Here is a 21,145-nt window from a genome sequence, read left to right as displayed (position 1 = left end):
GGATTTTAAGATTTTGAGATTTTCTGAATTTCTGACTTTGCGACTTGACTGCTTCATAAATTCACACTCACTTAAGCCTGCAATTAGCGGTCGGGTAAAAAGCTCCCATCGTCTGGGAGCTTTGGCTCTCCGGCGCTCTCTTTTCTCGGTTTTGGGGAGGTTTTGGCGGGCTCTCAGCGCTCTCCAGCGATCACTTACGGTTGCTTACGTCGCCGTTTCGGCCAGCAAATCAAACAGCAAACAGCGAGCATTCGAATCGGACGTGAGTAGCCGCCGCGCATGCGCAATTTAAAGCAGCAAAAAAAACATCGGACGGGCAGCGAAGACGAAATCGAATTGTGTTTTTATTTGTTTGGGTTTGTTTGGTGTGTGTGTTATGCCATGCACAAAACCCCCGTGCTCGTAAAAGTGGAGAAAAATCGAAAATTCAGCCCAAAATAAGTTGGCCAAAACAAAAAGAAACCGCAAAAGCCGTGTTATAATAACGCGAATAACGGCATAAAGTTTGAAGCTCATCTAGTTATTTGTATTTATGCCTTGCTACTCGTGGTTTTCTGCATAAATAATTATAATAAAATATAAAACAAGCAAAGTGGGCACATAAAATATAATTAAAGCCAGCAAATTTTGGCCATAAACATAAAAAAAAGTAAATCAACTTGGCTGCTATTAAATGTTGCAATTTAATATTTGCCCAGGCAAAGTGCGAAATATTCAGTGCATTAAACCTTGCAAATAATTAAAATAAATAAGTTTCTCTCAGGCAATGCAAATAAAAGTTTCTCCATCATTTTTTGATGGAAAAATATAAATAAGTTAAATAACATTGTGATAAAAATATTAAATATTACAACAATGGAATTTTAGATGCCTTTGTGGAAAATAACCAACAAAAGTCAAGAAGAAGCAAAAAATAAATTATAAATTCTGACCACTCATGAAAGCAAAAATAGAATGCCGAACAATGGGATCATAAATAATTTATTTTCTTAGCCAACCATAAGTGTCAGAGATCCATCAAAATGGATGCCAAAACTTAAAATAAACCGAAATCCAAAAATAAAAATTAATGAAGCACAAAAAGAACTCTCAAAACTTCTGAAGAGAGCCGCCATTACATAAAAGTGTGTGTGTGAGGCAGCGTGTGTGTGTGGGTGGTGGCGGGAAAATCGTGTTGGTAATTTCTAATGCACATTTTTCCCTTTGTGCTTGCTCAACACCCTGTTTTTAATACCCTTACAGAAGGTATATTCAATTTCGTTATTAGTTTGAAAATCAGTAAATTAGACTTTTGCTAATCCTGTAAATAACTATTTATATTCTTGATTAGCATCAACAGGTTTTAATGATTGTATTATCTTTAATTCTAAAGATGCACAGCATTATTTTTTTAGTTGATTTTGAAAAATATTTGTGAATATTATCATAGAACTTTGTAGTTGAGCTGTCATTGAAAAGGTTACAGGTCACCTATAGGGTATATACATTTCGATATTTCTCTCCCATTTCCCCTCCCATGTGCTTTTCTGTCTGCCCTTTTGCTTGCCGTGGAATTTGTATGATGTGTGTGCATCAGGTTGATTTTAGAGATGCGTTTTGACTCTGTAATTTCCATGTCAGGCAGCTGGGATTACTTCATCTGGCGTTTCATTTCCTATATGGCCAGATGATTCAACGTCAAACTGACCAGCGCAAAAATAAAAACACAAACTACAGCTAACAGAAAAAAGAAGAAAAAAATTGCACGAAAAAGCCGGTTGAAGGCAACTCTTACATATTTACACGCACCAGCGCTCATTGAACACACGCCGCCTGCAGCAACAACAAAATTGTATACAGGAAAAAAGTTAGCTTAAAAAGTTGTAACATTATTTGTATAATTTAAATATCAAGATTTTATTTATAATATACTTTAGAAGAAAAGCTATTCCTATGTCAGATAGTTCTATGAGATAGGGTTCAAGCACCATTTCTAAAAAATGCATTTGCTAAAGTTTTTATATACTTACAAGCAATCTTGTTTCTTAGATTTGTAGTTGAAAAATTTGAAAATATACTGATCTATTCTAAAGTGAATCAAAAAAAGAAAATCAGTCAATAGATCATAAACTTTTTTAAGTTTTCTGTTATAATTAAAAAGATTTAAAATACGTAGTTGGAATATACCGATATCTTATATTGTGATATATTAAAAACTCCCACAATAAATATATGTATCTTAAAGACTTAAACTTTTCTCTCTGTGCATTTCAATACAACAAGACCAACGAAAGCAAAAGCAACAAGGCGACACAGAAACCTGTTGTTGTAGCTCTTGGTGGCTCTCTTGCCGTCTCTGTCTCGTCAAAAGACATTTGCAGAGTTTCCAGCTGCGTGTTGATTATGTCAATTTCATGTTTGCTTCATTTCCTCAACACACCGGTAAAGGTGTAAGCGAAAAAGGGGGAGTCGGGGAGAGAGAGCGAGCGCGATAGTGACTGGAAAGGGGAGCGGCAGTAATTTCACTTTCGTTGGACTTGAAAATAAAAGCTGCAGTCTTGTTTGCCAGAGAGTGAGAGAGTAAGGGAATAGTGGAGCAAGAGGGAGAGAGAATGGGGCTGGAAAAGAGAGCGAGTGAGAGTGAGAGTACGCACAGCAAGTGGGGTGTGCATACGGTACTTGGATGCTGCTCTGCTGCTGCGTCACTTGCTTTGTGGGGCGTTGCTGCACAGTGGGCCACGAAATTAAACTATTGCTTGTTCTAATTTGGGAGATTCTAGTTTCTGAATTTTACATAAATAATAAGATTTTACTTTTTAGCTATTTTTAGAAATTTGAAGAAAAAAATTTTATTTTTTTTCATATGAAAATGTTACGGTACTCAATATTACTCATACGACACGTAAGCCAGGAGGAATTTTTAAAGTGTCAAATAAACCGTAAAAACTGTAATAGAAAGAAAAAACTTATTTTACAGACGGTAATAGTTAGGATTTAAGCACAATCTACATTTTTCTTATATCGAAAGCTCATACTCTAAATATTATTGATTTTTTTAGGGTGGGATTATTGATCAAACGTGGGCTATATATAAAGGATCTAAAGGATTCATGCCTACCTATAATATTAATGGTAATAGCAGAATAGGTTAATTTTATGATATTTCTTTTTCAGTAAATAATTAAATAAAATTTATTATATTATAAATTAATTAATTAAACTTTTTTCATTTCAATTTTCTTTTACATGTACGTTAATGTAAAAGAAAATTGAAATGAAAAAAGTTTAATTAATTAATTTATAATATAATAAATTTTATTTAATTATTTACTGAAAAAGAAATATCATAAAATTAACCTATTCTGCTATATCTTGTGTTATCGCAAACTAAAAACCATTTCCACTGTGCGCCGGCACCTTTTGTGTGCTGCTTCGCCGCATATTTTCCGTTTCGTTTTGTAACAGTAATGTCTGTTTTTCCCATTGTCCGATTGTTGTTGGCTGTCGCTTTTGTCTTGCGCTTATAACGTAATAACGTAATGTGCTTGGAGATTTCCACATGCAATGCGTCGCGCCTTACGTTTTGGTGCCAAGTCCATCGGCGACGTCGACGTTTATTGCTTTTGCAGGCAATTGAGCTAATAAACCGACGCGAATCATAGCGACTTACAAATTCCTGTCCGAAAAATATGCGAAGGTCAACCAGCAGTATCGAACACATAACAAAGGCGAGAAGTCGAGAACTCCCCCAAATCGATTTTCAAATGCTATAACACCATATAGTAATCGCACCTATTCCAAATGCGCTGACTTGTATTTTACGGGCTGTCAGCTCGGCGAAAAATTCTAATTATAAATGAAACAATTTATTACCGGGTTTTTAAAAATAAAATGCAATTTATGTGCAAAGTCTGGCGGCGGCGGACTTGACTAGTTAAACCGGTTGACTGCCAGCAGCAGCAGCAAAAAAGCAGAACCATCGACTCAATGGGGGTGCAACTGGCCAGTCGGCAACAGCAAACTGCAACTGCTAGGAAAACATTTTTATGTCGTCCAAAGAATTGCTGCAAATATTTTTAAGCATTAAGAAATTTTACTACAAGTGCCATTTTATTAAAAAACGAAATGATTCAGTCCCAGGGTTGAGCTTAAATAATACAAAAAATATAATATTGAAAAAAACTGATTTTCTTTGAAAGGGCTAAGATGATTATTTAACTAAAAAATTGGTTTTTTGGTAAAGGGTACCCATTTTTGTTTAAAGTATAATAAATAAAAAACATATGTATAATATAAATATATACAGTATATATAAAGTATTTTAAAGAAAATGCTCTAAAAAAATAATCTTGTATCAACATTAATATAACAAACAAAAATAAATAAGTAATTGTAACTAAAGAATTTATCTTAAACAAACCAAACATGGCATTAAATATTCCAAAAGTCGTTTAAAAACTTGAAAAACATATTTATAACAAAACAAACCGTTTGAAATCTAATTATAAAAAATTATAAACAAGTCAAACAAAGCATTGAATATAACAAAAATCATATAAAACAAGAACACAGCAAAATCCACAATAACTTTAAAAATATATTTATAATAAATCAAATCGCTTAAAGTCAAATTATTAAATACGTGTTCGCAACTGTGAAAACAAGAATATTTTTCAGCCAAATATTTCAACGGGCCTAATCGATTCGTGTGTAAAATTTGTGCCTGGCTTCATTATTTTATTCATTAATCATAAATGCAAATTTCTTGATTGTTTAGATTTGGCTAAACGGCTAACTCGAAGCTATAAATTGGACATCAAAATTGGATTACATAAAATAAATAACAAAAATTCAACAAAGTGAACACGAAAAGTTAATAACAATTATTTTGTATGCCGGTTTCTTCTTGACAAGTTTGGTAAGTGAACTTTAAGACTTGATGAATGAGACTGAACGATAAAACCAATGTTGGATGATTTGTAGCCGCAATAAACGCCAGCTAATGAAGAAATAATGGTTTAGCAAACGAATTTAAAAATAGGAACAATAAAATCATTGCGGAACTGGCCAACTTCATAGCCCAAAGGCAGCGATCTTTGTATGATTCTTTTCTTGTTCCCCAATCTCGTTTGCCCTCGGGCCTCTCAACTTTCACAACCCAGAACTCATACTGAGTGGGAAAACCCAGCTAAAGTATCTAGAGGGTGAGCTCAATGTCTGTGGTAGAAACTTACATCCGCGTGCCGCTGCACGTAACACGTTGCGTATGCGCAATTCCCATACTCCTTCAATCGAGAGGTATAATGAGGGTACTATATAGCCTAAAACCACTGGTGATCATTTAACGAATATGATGATATATGAACGACTCGGGAAATATCTTGATTCGTCAGAAGATAAGGGGATATACCCAATTATATGTTTAAAATGTGAGATTACAAAAGTAATTTGAAAATATGTTTATATAATTATTTTAAAAAAGTTAAATAATACAATTTCTAAATACCTTAAATTAAAACTAAATAAAATAGTTTACCTAGAAGATTAATATACATGCATCTGCATATTCGTGACGCTTGTGTCTTGAGTCACTCTATAAGACTGTCATTAGCATTTTAAGATCACCTCCTGCTAGGGTATTTACAAGATCGCCATGATCGTGTTGCCATTGTGTTAAAGTCATTCAATTTTATCGACACTTAATTATAACTTTTGCCTACGTCATTGCTTCAGAAGCAGAAGTCAGCAGTCGAAGCTGATGATGGTTTCTCGCCGGTTTCAGTTGCTGTTTCGGTCTCTTAATTGTTCAAGCCCCCCACATGGCATCTTAAGATTTCGACGTAGCATTTTATTGTTAATTTGTTTGCCTTTGGATCCGGTTCTAGGTCTCGTTTCTGGTTTGTTAGCTTTTTGAGCTTCAAACAAAATTTTGTAGAGCGACCAAATTAAGTTCCTTTGTTTCAGTTTTCTAGAAGAACGTATCTCGTGTAGATTACTTGGCTATTTTGAATTTTACATTTCCGGGTACTTATCATTAAACACTGCCCATGCACTTAAAAAAATATTTGCATATTTTTTCTGTTTACCAAACCAATTTTGCATTGAGCTGCCTGTCACTTGAAGTCGAAGTATCTGCTACCTAAAAGCTTAGTCACGAATTGCGGATACATGGTATCTGCAAGATGCGATGAGATCAGTTGCGCCGAGTTTCGCATGATTTTGCAATGCAAATCTTTTTAATTGAGTGCTCTTGCAAAATATATCCATCATATTAATTTCGGCGTCTTTTGCAGCAATATTATATGATGTCTTATTTTTTATATTTATGTTTTTTTTTTGCCTTAATAGATCCCAAGCCCCGACATCAGCAACAGCGACCAGCATGAAAGGCTGGTTCGACGCGTTTCGAGACGATGGGGGACCAACGCTATATTCCTTCTCAAATCGAACACCCGTCACCGGAGATGTCTCCATAGTAGCCGTCTCAGTACTATTTGCCACATTCTATGTGGCATTTTTAGTCATATTTCCGGGTGTGAGAAAACAGGTGAGTGGTTGGATTCTAAAGTAGATTTAGGTAATTAAGGAATACTTTTTAAAATAATATTGTACCAAAATCTATCTATGTACATACACATTCGAATTTTTCAACGATTTTTTAGTTTTATATAATATTAGATACATAATATATAGAAAATAATAACAATGTTACAAAAATTATTTAAGTTTATGTAGCTTATGCTCTCAACTGTTAAAGATTCAACTTATTTTGTAATAAGAAAAAATTTAAAAATTCAAAAAACAAGTTCCTTGTTTTTTAAAAATTGTTTTTTTTTTTTTCCACCTAAATTTAATTTAATACAAAGTTAAAAAAGAATTTAAAAAATAAATTTCAATTTAATGAAGAGCTTAGTGCTCAACTTTCATTAATTCGACTTTTATAGGCAAATTCTATATAATTTTGATGTAAAATATAGCTCATAAATGTCGAAAAAGGTCGTCAGTTCAATTGAATATGTGCATTTTACTGTATGCAAAGTTATTGTGTATTTATTACCGTATCATACGCTAGTCTGACTGGAATGAATTTTCTCACGCTGTTGCCAGCTGGACTTTTTAATTGAATTGTGCCAACTGCTCGGCATCGCCGTAATCGTCGGCACGTTTCCAACAGAAGTCAGATAAATCTTATGGCAATGTACATATAAGCGTCTAATGAGAGACCCGTAAGCTAACCCGTTTTAAATGGGCGCGCCCTTTTTTTCCTCGTCCATTGGTCTCTATTGACTGGTTGACTTTATTAGAGCACTTCAAACATTGAATGTTATTCGCTTGGCATTTATTTAGCTTTAATTTAAATTTACTTCTAATATCTTCTCGTTCACAGAAGTTCACAACATTTTCGACCGTCACACTGAGCCTTTTCGTGGGCCTAGTCATACTAAGTGAGTAGAGTGACCTTCAATTAGCACAGCGTTATAGTTGATTTGCATCCAACCTGGGAAACGTTAACGTCTCACGTCTTTATCCAACAGTCACCCGGCTGGGCTCCGCGTGGCATGTGGCACATGCAACCATCATCGCGCCGTACAAAGCCTTCTCACGCGAGAAGCTCCCAGCGCGCATCGGCACCCACATTGGCCTCATGCATGTCAATGTGACGCTGACGGGTAAGTTTGCCAATCCAATCCAATCCCAATCTCAGTCCCGACCCCAGCCCATCGAAGCCAATACGATCCAATCCCATCCAATCCGCCAACAAGTAGGCACTTCTGCCATGGGTGAATGGGTTGTCATCTTTGATTATATCGGCGTCACCGGTGCGGTAGTGAAGGATTTTAAGTTTAAGAATGGGAAATATATATATTTTCTTGACATTTTATGATCGCTTAAATACCTGAAGTTCTTAAAAATATACCACAAATAATAGAATTAATAATAGAGGGCTTTTCCAACCTTATAGAATGTAAATACAAAATCTAGATAACTATCAAACTAGGATCTTGTATCTCAGACTCCTTAAAGATAAGATTAAAGAGTATCTAATCCTCTATTTTTGTGTTTATAAAATAATATTATAGGTTACTAAAAATTTAATTACTTTATTATGTTGTTGACCTTATGATATTACCTATAAACAAATTAATAATTAAATTGGCACATCTAAAGTATAAACTAATGACACTTAAATATTCTCTCAATTTTTAACAAGACTTTCTTATTAATTTATTATATATCATTAAAATATAATTCAATTATTTGAAGTCTTTCAAGTTTTTGTAATAAATATTTTTTTTTCATTTATTTGCTGCCCATCAATAAATTTTTTCCCAGCCTTTCTCTGAATCATTGATTGAATAGTCTTTGTGTTGATTTTTTCATATGCTTATGCATGTCCAACAGAGTTTTAAATTCGTTAAGCAAAATAATACTCGATTGTCAAAGTTTTTTATGTTGATTTATTATTTTTTAAAGGCAGTGTCGTGCACGCCCCCGTTTTTCGAGGCAAAGCCCGATGGGAGATAAAAAACGAACGTCAACGTAAACAATTGAGCAATTTTCATTTAAGATTTTAATACGAAAAAAAATTGCTGCATGTATAAATAAAATTTAATTAAAATCTCTGCGATTTTTGGAAGCACTTGCATTTTAGGGCTCGACTTGAGCTACTGGCTAATTGATTTCAAAACTTTGGCTCGGATCTTTTGGCGATAATTTTCGATGCCGTTCGCTTTTGTTTGACTATCAAAATCAAAACGCAGTGTGGGCGGTGACGTCAGCTGCGGTTGTTGCTGCCGCTTTGTTTGTTGGCTCCTGCCAAGTGCCAAGTCAAGTTGCATGTCACGATTCTTGGCAACAATAGTGGCCAAAAGCAACAGCAACGGCAGCGGCAACAATGGCAACAACAAATTGAAATGCCACTCGACTCGCGCTCAGCTCGACACCTGCGGAAATATTCGATTCCAATAGCAAATGCTCCACGAGGAGGCCTCTATACACACATGTATATATGTGCATATATCTAGCCAAACATATATTCGCCGGCTTGTTTGATTGTTTGCTCGTTTCACTCACTACTCACTACTTGGGCTCATCGAAAAGGTGAAATGCTTTTGTGTTTGAGCCGGGCTACCTTAGACCCCAGCTGAATCAATTGGAATGCCAGTTTCAAGTCAACTCGAGCACGAATAATCCGAGCGAACCATCCAATCCTATCAAATCCCATCCCATCTCATCCTCTCGCCCCCCACTTACCAAACAAAATTCGGTCACAAGCCAAGTTGGAATTGTTTGGCCCAGTCGCAATAATTTTTTGTTTGCCATATTGGGAGATTAAAGTTTATGTTGCCCTTCGAGGGCAACCGATTTGTGCATTGAAATCTAAATGTTTGGAGAGCAAGTGGCTTTGGCAGTAGGCTAATTGGATTTATAAAATGTTTGGTCTTTGATATAATATCTGGGGATTTTAGTTTCCTATTTATGGTTTTTTGATTTCGAATTAGACTATAATTTATAAATAAATAAATTCAAAACTTGTAATATTGATTATTTTTGAGTATCTTGTTATTATATGCAATTGCAATTTTTGCAATAATGGAATTTGAACAAACCATTTTGAATGAATGGCATTTTATCATCTGGAAAAATGGGATTATAAAATATAAATTATCGAGCCCTCATAAAAATATATCAGTATAGAAACTTTAGAAAGTTAAATTAAAAATTTTAACTTAAATGGCTTTACTTTAGTAACACGTTTCAGGTCCATATTTTCAATTTATAAGATCACGGACTCAAAATTTCTTAAAAATGAATATCCCACATAAGATGGCCCTATTTTTCTTAGTGTATAACACTTACAGAGCTGTGTACAGACACTCTTCGAAGTACACATATGTGTATGCATTAATATATATTTGCCCTGTTGCCTCTTCAACTGTTGGCTGTGGGTATTATGTCGGTTGCCATATTGGTTTTGACTAATACAGATTTGTGGAGTATCTGCCCCTTTCCCCAAAATCGTGAGTGTTATTTCGGTAGCATTTTCCCAGCCAACAAAACACAACCCTTCGAAAGCGCAGTGAATGACGTTTGCCAAAAGTGTTTCACGTGTTTTCATACCCCATTGTTGTTGGTTGTTGGTCGGGTGTATATATAGACCCACCATATGAGGTGGGCGTTTGTATTTGATGGTAAAAGGGCAAATGTTGCCTCAAGTTGACAGCTGCTGCTCTACGAGTATTTCTTGCTTGCCGTACGCTTTTTCCTGGTATGATTTTCGATTTTGAATATGATAATTGCGCATGTCAATTGGTGAGTGGTAGTTGGATCGGATATATACGGCTTAGTCTTGGCCTGACAACTTAATTGTTGCACTCGTATTGAGTATGGTCTAAAGTTACTTTTCATGTGGTTTTTCAATTGTGATCTGAAGCATTTTCCATTGCCAAATCAAAGTCAGGCAAATGTCAAATTCGGGTGTCAAAACTTGAGTGCCGATGGTTTATTCAGTCCAATCATGATGATCTTTTTATAATGATGATTACTTACTTTTCGTTAAAGCCTTCTTTTTGTGTACTTTTTGGGCCAATCTGCGGTGACCTTTGTGCACTTAATTATGTGTCATTATGACTTTTGTGCACTTCCATTTGTGTTGCATTTTTTTCTCGTTGCGGTCTGGCATTTATTCATTTTCTTTGAATAGGTTACGTTGTATTTTATTGATATATGTCTATGTATTCATAATTTATATCTATTGTGGGTGTGTGCTGTAAGCTCAATTAACTGCGGCGTTTAGCCAACTTGTTTGCAGGCTTAGAAATCATTTGAAGTGGTTGTGAATTAAGGGTACCAGGTGTTGCATATAATTGTGATTGGCGTTATTATTATTAACAATGCTCTTAATCATTTGCAGCTAATTTGAAATGTGTGAACAGAATAGGATATTCCTATTCATATTTTATTGTGCAAAAAAGTAGAGGTTTTTAACCTATATACCAAATTTTTTAATATGTCACTACCAATTATGCTCTCAAATTACTAAATTGCAAACCTGCGTCCATTCTATTTATTAAATAATTAATTCGTGAACATCTTTTTATACATATTTTTTGTTTTTTCTTAATGGAGATGGACATGGAGTACTGCCTCTAGCGTTGTTCAGTCTACAAAAATGACAGAAATGGAACATTCATTTATTTTTGCAGACAGATGTGGTCTGAGGAGTAAACAATTTAGGAATAAAGCAGCAGTTCAGCTCATTCATTGTCTCTTCGCTGTGGGTTTTCGTGTGTCGTGTGCCTTTGTCTATTGTAAAGTCATGATTAATTTAGGTTTTTTCTCTTCGCCAGCCGCTACTGCTGCCAAATTGTTTTTAGCCCCATCAACACCACACTTCCCACCTTCTCTCCCTGCAAAAGTAAACACGAAAATCAGCATAATCATCTCTTAAAATTATGAAAAGGCATAAAAATGCTTAAATGTATTTACCTTTTTTGTTGCGGCTGCTGCGGATGCCCGTACTTAAGCGCGAGCTACCCAACATCATCGTCATCCGTCTCAAGTATCACGTAGGGAAACATCAATTTCGTATACGTAGATATGGTAATTTTTTTAATGTTGCTATTGTTGTTTTAACGCTTTATTTTCAATACAACAACTTTTGGCTCTGTGGAAGAAGTTTGAAGTTTGCGGAAGTTTATTTTCGTTCTGGGCGCTAACAACAATGGGGCATTGTAAGTTGCTAATGAACCAAGTGGTTTAATGATACAGCGAATTACCATTAAATAATGTGGATTTTTGCTTGAACAGATTTTCCAAATCATTAAAAAAAACTTCAAAACTTGTAAATAAAATTAAGAAAATATTAAAAAAACACTTTTGAGGGTAAATACATTATAGAATATTTATTAATAGTTAGAATAACTATCAAATTTTAGTAAATGTACCAAAAGGGTTAATGATACTTTGGTTATGGAAAAGAAAAATGTGGAATCCGGAAAAAGGTTTTCTGAACTATTGTTTGGACTGGAAGTCCATTAAATATGATTAAAAGCAATTTTAAAAAATTAGTATTGATGTATAAATGCTTAAGGGAATACTTAATTTAATTTTAGTAGTTATTTAATAGTAGTTACTTAAAGCTATTAAATTAGTTAAGGTAAGGAAAAAACTCTTTTAATGGCTAGAATTAGTTAATTTCCTTATTTATTTCCCGATTGCCCCGAACTAATTTATCTAGGGTACACCAGTGATCGAAAATATTTTATTAGCCCCTTACCCAATCTAGCATTTTATTGCTTGTAGTTTTGAAAAGCAACCAACTCTTACTTCCACCTTTGTTAGATCTGTATCACTGCAGCCATAAACCACGTTTAAATCAAAAGAGCTCAGCAATTACCATTTCAAATGGTCAAAGTGAATTGAACCGGTTCAACTCGCAGCATTTCCACGTTCACGAGACCCGAGGAGAAACAAGTCAGTCCGGTCACCACCAACTGGGAAATCATAACGATCGTCAGTTTAATGACTCCGCCATCCAACATCGATCCACAAAATGCGTAGACGGTGCGTAGACTTATAGACTATGTGGACTCGTGGACTTGGCTTAGGTCGGGGTTGCCATTTTCGGTGCAGTTTTAATCGCGATGAGGGGGGTTGGAAACCGGAGGCCAGGCCAAAACCTTGTCCCGAGTCGAAGGCCGAGCCCCAAAGCATATATTATATGACAACTTTTGACGATTTATGTAATTTATTTACATTTTTTCCGTGGCGCTGAGTTTGTAATTTGTAAGCTTACTTCGACTGTAGGTAGCCAATTTTGGGCATAAATTTAGACCGCTTGCCGGCTTACGTATCTCCCATGAGTCATTCGGTTGGGTAAAGCCTTATAATAGTATGGAGCGTGGGAATATTTGTATACATAATCTATTTATGGCATTTATAGACACACAGATAAAAATAACTTCAACAAAATTATCAGTGACGGATACAGGATTTGGTTGTGGGGGATATACAAATATTGTTGAGTAGAAATAAAAAATTTGAAAAAAATATATATTTTAATTGTAGTTTTAAGCCGAGTGGGGAGATCTATCCCCCACATCCCATCGTGGACGCGCTCATGAAAATTACAAAAAAGGGGAAGGGCTTGGAAATTTGGTAACAAAACGAGAATGTTAACTTACAGCCCCAAATTATTATAATATCCATTTAAACCATATATTTATTCATATATCATTAGTTGACCTTAAGCTTTTTTAACTCTGCTCATAAATCAGTTATTTTGTTGATAGGCACTATATAATCTTGTTTGTTTTTTCCTTAATTTGAACGCTTTATTCTGCTAGCCATGTTTCTGTCTTTTTAACATTTTTGTCTTTGCTTTTATTGATTTTCAAAGATTAATTCTTAAGCTTTTAATTAAAAATTCCTTAGCAGCTTTTTACCCCGCTTTGTGCTGGAGATTTTATTTATTTTTCGATTTTAAGTTTATTTGCATATTTTGTCACTCGGTGCCAGACACTGTGGCAACGTGATCAGTTCCATGCCTTACAAATCATATATCATTTTTAATTTCTTGCCGATGAAGACCCCTTTTAGCTGTTCAAAGCAAGCGAAAATAGAAGATTAATGATATTGTTTGCATAAATGTTTAAAAGCTTTTAGAATTTAAAGTCGACAATATTGCCGATTATAGTGGGCAGAAACTCTAATTTGCATTGTGTTCCTTTTATTGTTTTATGGATTTTTGGAAAGGAAACCACATTTGAGTTTCTCTTCCATTCACAAAAATTCCAAACAAATGTCGATTAGTCAAAGTTCGTTTCTAGTATCCACATGAGTCATATAATTCTACATCTATTGGCAAACTTTAGCATGTTGTATTTTTTTAACGGAATTAACCAATGCGGAATCATATGGTTAAGTTGTTTGGCCGCTCGAGAGGTGTGCAAAGTTGTCTATAAATTATGCAAATGATTTTGCCTATTTGTTGAGCGTTTTTTCCGCGCTCACTCTCTTTTAAACTTGCCCGAGGAGTGGGCAAAATAAATAAACAAAATGCAAAACGGGCCAAAAGCGCGTGCGCTGTAAACCGGAAAATGTTTTGACGAATCTTAATAAAATATGCAAACAGAAAAAATCGAAGAAAAAGTGTAGGTACTTGCTGCACATTGATTATGCGATTTGTTGCACTTTTTAAGCCGCTCACTTGAGTCTTGCCGCTTGTGTAAGGTTAGCGCGTTTAAGCCATTGACAATGAATTGCCAGCCGAGTGAGAGGAGCGGCTTGGAAATCAACATATTACGCATACGCAGTGTGGCGCGAGCCTAGGCGCAGCTGCAACCGAAACATTTCCGCCTGCAACAGGAAATGATCGTTTGAATTTTGCTATTTTCTGCCAGTTTTTTCTGCCCGTAATTGCAGTGAAGGTTATTTGATCGAGTGCAATTCGAAGGTGTTGCCAGTTGGCATTTGTCAGATTGCAAAAAAAGGTTCTGGCTGTCAAATGGCTAAGGCCTGACTTGACTTCAGACACGTTTACATCGCCTAGTGGTCGTCAAGTGAGCATGTCTGAGTGCTTTTGGAAGAATGACTTTTCGGGTGACTTATGGCTGTATTATTTGATTTACAGAACAAGAAAATACGAAATATAATGAATTTAAAATTTTCCACAGGGAAATACTATAATTTAAATCGTATTTTTTCAAGCAAAAAAAATTGATTAGCCTTAGTCATAAACTTAAACTTAAATATAATTTAAAAAAAACAATACAAAAATAGTATAACAGTTGATCAATTATCTTCCGTTGAAAAATACCATTTAAAATCTAGTATTTCTTTGGTATTTCCGTATGAAAATCACTGAACAAATTGATTTTTGGGATACTTTGTTGTACAATTTTGGTTACATTTCGTTTTAACCCTTCTTTTCAATATACAAATTATAGTTTTAAATTTTTGGCTTATAATATTGAGTTAATTTATTATTTTATTTAATGTATCTACAGCGATTCCCATTGGCAACTGGACCCCACCGGACATTGACTACAACGAGCGCTTCACCTGGGAGGGGGCCAACGACATGAGCGCCAACTACCGCCACGCCCTCCAGCGGGGACTTCCCTTTCCCATTTTGACCGTGGCCGAGTACTTCAGTTTGGGCCGCGAGGGATTCTCGTGGGGTGGCCAGTACCGGGCCGCCGGATACTTTGCGAGCATTATGCTCTGGGCCTCGCTGGCCTCGTGGCTTCTGATGAACCTGCTGCTGATAGCCGTTCCCCGATATGGGGCCTATATGAAGGCCCTGACCGGAGCCCTTCTGGTCTGCACCACGGTGGGCTATCATTGCCTGCTCCCAAAGCGCCCTTTGTGTATTTACCTCGAGGGCGGACGCCTGGAGTTCCACTTCGGCTGGTGCTACTGGCTTGTTTTGGTGGCAGGTGAGGAAATGGCTATAAAATAAATCCATTTCAGATAATAGAGTTTGTTTAATGAAAACATATTGGCATGAAGTGACATATAAAGTTATATAAAGTTTTTCTGAAAAGTCTCTTTAAAGAAAGTTGTACTTATAGGTGAATCAATATTATTTAAAATATTTTTATGGATCTAATATTATTTATTTCTAAGTAAAGTCTATAAAAAAATAAATACTGATCATAAAGTTCGAGCTATAAAGACTCCAAGTTAAATTATATATATCAATTTTTGAGTAGGCGAAGTTTGAGTTATGAATTGATATACCATCTACTCCGTAATATTTTATTTAAAGAAAATACCAATAATTCGGGATCTCAGAAAGGCAACTTATCTTTAAATACCTCTTACATTTCAGGCATTCTCTGCTTCATTGCGGGTGTTCTGATCTCCATAATCGACCTGGTGTGGCCACACACCTTCTCCACGGTGCTGGAGGTGTACTACGGCACCCCATACGATCGCCATGTGATCCTGGAGGAGTCCAGTGATGTGCGGTATCGCAAGCCGCGCAACAGTCGCAGCTTGGAGGATCCACCAGGATTGGGTTCCCGCATCCTGCGACGCCTCAGCTCCAAGGCTCGGGACTTGCAACCTGGCATGGCCCCGCGTCGTGATAGTCCCGCCGGAGTGTCGAGCAGTGGGGGAGTGGAGAACAAGGGATTCCAGTCGGATGCTCCGAAGAGTCCTTGGCGCTATCCCTTCCGAAGGTCGCAGCAATTGGCGCAGCCACAGCACTCGCATCCGCTACACCAGCATCCGTTGCAGCAACATCATCAGCATCAGCACCACCACCAGCAGCAGTTGCAGTTTGTGGGCGGTCCGGTGGTGCAGCAGCATCCCATGCACCACATGCAGCGCACCATGTCGCAGGACTCGGGATCCAGCATCGCCTCGGCGGCAGTGCAAATCTCCCCGCTGCACAAGCATGCTTTGGCGCGAATGTTGCCGTAAGTTCCCAATTATACATAAAATCACGTTTTCATTATTACCAACAAACCTATAAACTTTTCTAATACCTTAAAAACAAAAACATAACATGAGAGCACAGAAATTATTGCGAGTCCTAGTTTCGATTTTCGGTATTTCCATTAGCTTTTAGAATGGGAACCCAAAACTGCACTTCCAGATTCCATAACTTGAGGTATAGGATCCCGATTTTAAAGTGGGATACCTCTATGAACTTGTGGGTTAATTCCCTAAAATTCTGCATTTAAATTTATCGGTTTAATGAGGGTCCAAAATTTAACCCATTTTCATGTTAGATTTTTCCGTAATTCCAATGGTTTTCAGAATGGGAACCCAAAACTGCACTTCAGGATTCCATAACTTGGGTTATTGTATCCCGATTTTAAAGTGGGATACCTCTATGAACTTGTGGGTTAATTCCCTAAAATTCTGCATTTAAATTTATCGGTTTAATGAGGGTCCAAAATTTATCCCATTTTCATGTTCGATTTTTCCGTAATTCCATGGCTTTCATAATGGGAACCCAAAACTGCACTTTCAGATTCCATAACTTGAGTTATAGGATCCCGATTTTAAAGTGGGATACCTCTATGAACTTGTGGGTTAATTCCCTAAAATTCTGCATTTAAATTTATCGGTTTAATGAGGGTCCAAAATTTAACCCATTTTCATGTTAGATTTTTCCGTAATTCCAATGGTTTTCAGAATGGGAACCCAAAACTGCACTTCAGGATTCCATAACTTGGGTTATTGTATCCCGATTTTAAAGTGGGATACCTCTATGAACTTGTGGGTTAATTCCCTAAAATTCTGCATTTAAATTTATCGGTTTAATGAGGGTCCAAAATTTAACCCATTTTCATGTTAGATTTTTCCGTAATTCCAATGGTTTTCAGAAAGGGAACCCAAAACTGCACTTCAGGATTCCATAACTTGGGTTATTGTATCCCGATTTTAAAGTGGGATACCTCTATGAACTTGTGGGTTAATTCCCTAAAATTCTGCATTTAAATTTATCGGTTTAATGAGGGTCCAAAATTTATCCCATTTTCATGTTCGATTTTTCCGTAATTCCATGGCTTTCATAATGGGAACCCAAAACTGCACTTTCAGATTCCATAACTTGAGTTATAGGATCCCGATTTTAAAGTGGGATACCTCTATGAACTTGTGGGTTAATTCCCTAAAATTCTGCATTTAAATTTATCGGTTTAATGAGGGTCCAAAATTTAACCCATTTTCATGTTAGATTTTTCCGTAATTCCAATGGTTTTCAGAATGGGAACCCAAAACTGCACTTCAGGATTCCATAACTTGGGTTATTGTATCCCGATTTTAAAGTGGGATACCTCTATGAACTTGTGGGTTAATTCCCTAAAATTCTGCATTTAAATTTATCGGTTTAATGAGGGTCCAAAATTTAACCCATTTTCATGTTAGATTTTTCCGTAATTCCAATGGTTTTCAGAAAGGGAACCCAAAACTGCACTTCAGGATTCCATAACTTGGGTTATTGTATCCCGATTTTAAAGTGGGATACCTCTATGAACTTGTGGGTTAATTCCCTAAAATTCTGCATTTAAATTTATCGGTTTAATGAGGGTCCAAAATTTATCCCATTTTCATGTTCGATTTTTCCGTAATTCCATGGCTTTCATAATGGGAACCCAAAACTGCACTTTCAGATTCCATAACTTGAGTTATAGGATCCCGATTTTAAAGTGGGATACCTCTATGAACTTGTGGGTTAATTCCCTAAAATTCTGCATTTAAATTTATCGGTTTAATGAGGGTCCAAAATTTAACCCATTTTCATGTTAGATTTTTCCGTAATTCCAATGGTTTTCAGAATGGGAACCCAAAACTGCACTTCAGGATTCCATAACTTGGGTTATTGTATCCCGATTTTAAAGTGGGATACCTCTATGAACTTGTGGGTTAATTCCCTAAAATTCTGCATTTAAATTTATCGGTTTAATGAGGGTCCAAAATTTAACCCATTTTCATGTTAGATTTTTCCGTAATTCCAATGGTTTTCAGAAAGGGAACCCAAAACTGCACTTCAGGATTCCATAACTTGGGTTATTGTATCCCGATTTTAAAGTGGGATACCTCTATGAACTTGTGGGTTAATTCCCTAAAATTCTGCATTTAAATTTATCGGTTTAATGAGGGTCCAAAATTTATCCCATTTTCATGTTCGATTTTTCCGTAATTCCAATGGCTTTCATAATGGGAACCCAAAACTGCACTTCAAAGTTCCATAACTTGAGTTATAGGATACCGATTTTAAAGTGGGATACCTCTATGAACTTGTGAGTTAATTCTCTAATAGTATACGATAACTGTTTTCCATTAAAAGAGGGTCTAAATTTTAGCCTACGTTCATGTTCGATTTTTCCGTAATTCCAATGGCTTTCATAATGGGAACCCAAAACTGCACTTTCAGATTCCATAACTTGAGTTATAGGATCCCGATTTTAAAGTGGGATACCTCTATGAACTTGTGGGTTAATTCCCTAAAATTCTGCATTTAAATTTATCGGTTTAATGAGGGTCCAAAATTTAACCCATTTTCATGTTCGATTTTTCCGTAATTCCAATGGCTTTCATAATGGGAACCCAAAACTGCACTTCAAAGTTCCATAACTTGAGTTATATGATCCCGATTTTAAAGTGGGATACCTCTATGAACTTGTGAGTTAATTCTCTAATAGTATACAATAAATGTTTTCTATTTAAAGAGGGTCTAAATTTTAGCCTACTGTCATGTTCGATTTTTCCGTAATTCCAATGGCTTTCATAATGGGAACCCAAAACTGCACTTCAAAGTTCCATAACTTCAGTTATATGATCCCGATTTTAATGTGGGATACCTCTATGAACTTGTGAGTTAATTCTCTAATAGTATACAATAAATGTTTTCTATTTAAAGAGGGTCTAAATTTTAGCCTACTTTCATGTTCGATTTTTCCGTAATTCCAATGGCTTTCATAATGGGAACCCAAAACTGCACTTTCAGATTCCATAACTTGAGTTATAGGATCCCGATTTTAAAGTGGGATACCTCTATGAACTTGTGGGTTAGTTCTCTAATATTCTTCATTTTAATTTATCTGTTTATTGAGGGTCAAAAATTTAATCCATTTTCATGTTCGAGTTTTCCGTAATTCAGAATGGGAACCCAATACTGCACTTCAAGATTCCATAACTTGGGTTATTGGAACCCGATTTTAAAGTGGGATACCTCTATGAATTTTGGGTTGAATTTTTTAATATTCTACAATAAAAGTTTTCTATTTAAAGAGGGTTGAAATTTAGGCTACTTTTATGTTATATTTTTACATTATTCCAATGGCTTTCATATTTAAGTCGGATACCTCTATGAACTTGTTGGTTAATTTTCTTTACTCTACAATAAATGTTTTCTATTTAAAGAGGGTCGAAATTTCAGCCTTCTTTCATGTATTTTTACGTATTTCCAACGGCTTTCAGAATGGGAACCCAAAACTGCATTTTTAGTATCAAAACTTGAGTTATTGTATTATTTGTGGATTAATTCAAATTTGTCTGTAAAACGATGCTTAATCCCTTTTCTTAATCCATTTTCATGCAACGATGTTCTATTATTGATAATAGCAACTGATAAAGATCGTTTTATTACCACCTCTAAAAATATAAATATACTATTACCATAAGCGAGCTTAAGGCCTTTTGTTGCTATAGCTCTAGAATAAACCCACTGTTAGCTTAAAGTTTTAACTATAAGTTAGCATTAGATAATAATAATAATAATAATAATAAATATACTATTATTATTAATAATAAATAACTTCCTTTCTTACAGTAACCCCCCAGTGGAGCGAATTCGTGACATGGATCACTGGTGATTGCCATTGGACAAACCATAAAAATGTACCATTTTTATTGGGCTAAATTGAATCTTGACTAATTGGAAATAATTTTAAAGCAAAACTTGAAAACACCATTTGTGATAATTTCTTAATTTAAAACCAATTCAACATGACATAGGATGGAAAATATTTAATAATTGACAAGATCACATATTTTTACCTTGATTAAACGAATAACGAAAACGATGTTAAACTTAACTATAACTTTAATTAAATTATTTTAAATGTTAAGCTAACCTTATGATAACGAATGACGAATCAAATTTAGGTTTAAAAGTGTTTTTAGTGATGTTTACTTGTGATAAGAAATCCTGCCACACACGCACACAAAAACAGACAAACACTATAAAAGGACGAAGAAAATCAGATGTTTATGTATAATGAGTAATTTATTATTTGTAATATGAATTCAATGCCAGTGTCTATAACGAATAAGTTGAGAAAAATGTGTAAAATCCGTTTAAGTTAAATGTTTAAGCTTGACAATGTTTAAAAGCGATAAGATTGGAAAAAAATACGATGACCTAAAAGGCAGTGAAGTTTTATTATTTTTGGGACGTGGTATTTTTAGAGCATTCAGAAATATCAAACTCAATTTTACTATATTTTCCGGGACTTTAATAGGTTAAATCCACTTTCTTGGTGTGCATTTCCTAGCCTGCTTAACAAGATTTTATGCTCACTTAGACTAGTCAAATAAATCAATTATCTCGGCAGAGATACTTGCTCTGCAGAGTGGGCATAACAAAGCATTGCAAGCGAGTGCAAATAAATAAAAACAAATAAAATGTACTTCATATGCA

The 21,145-nt window shown here is 35.4% G+C and overlaps 1 protein-coding gene across 1 annotated transcript; it reads left to right on the top strand.

Moving 5' to 3' along the window:
- The first annotated feature begins 154 nt into the window (after nucleotides 1–154).
- mol (dual oxidase maturation factor 1 mol) lies at nucleotides 155–20,876 on the top strand. The gene is made up of 8 exons (XM_017090447.4): nucleotides 155–262; nucleotides 4,757–4,897; nucleotides 6,328–6,526; nucleotides 7,367–7,424; nucleotides 7,515–7,649; nucleotides 14,991–15,422; nucleotides 15,818–16,409; nucleotides 20,276–20,876. Exons 3-8 carry the CDS (start codon nucleotides 6,362–6,364, stop codon nucleotides 20,316–20,318), a joined length of 1,425 nt encoding a protein of 474 aa, XP_016945936.2. The 5' UTR covers nucleotides 155–262; nucleotides 4,757–4,897; nucleotides 6,328–6,361; the 3' UTR covers nucleotides 20,319–20,876.
- The last annotated feature ends 269 nt before the right edge of the window (nucleotides 20,877–21,145 follow it).

This window comes from Drosophila suzukii, chromosome 2L (assembly GCF_043229965.1).
Source record: "Drosophila suzukii chromosome 2L, CBGP_Dsuzu_IsoJpt1.0, whole genome shotgun sequence".
NCBI classification, from domain to species: Eukaryota; Metazoa; Arthropoda; class Insecta; order Diptera; family Drosophilidae; genus Drosophila; species Drosophila suzukii.
The sequence above is the reverse complement of the archived record's forward strand: the minus strand, read 5'-3'. Positions and strand labels throughout refer to the sequence as shown.

What these genes read in the sequence shown, in the direction of transcription:
- mol (XM_017090447.4), top strand. Translation starts at nt 6,362, where the DNA reads ATGAAAGGCTGGTTCGACGCGTTTCGAGACGATGGGGGACCAACGCTA. An exon ending in CGTGGGCCTAGTCATACTAA is followed by an intron (nt 7,425 to 7,514) that starts GTGAGTAGAGTG and finishes TTTATCCAACAG; the next exon opens with TCACCCGGCTGGGCTCCGCG. An exon ending in TGTCAATGTGACGCTGACGG is followed by an intron (nt 7,650 to 14,990) that starts GTAAGTTTGCCA and finishes ATGTATCTACAG; the next exon opens with CGATTCCCATTGGCAACTGG.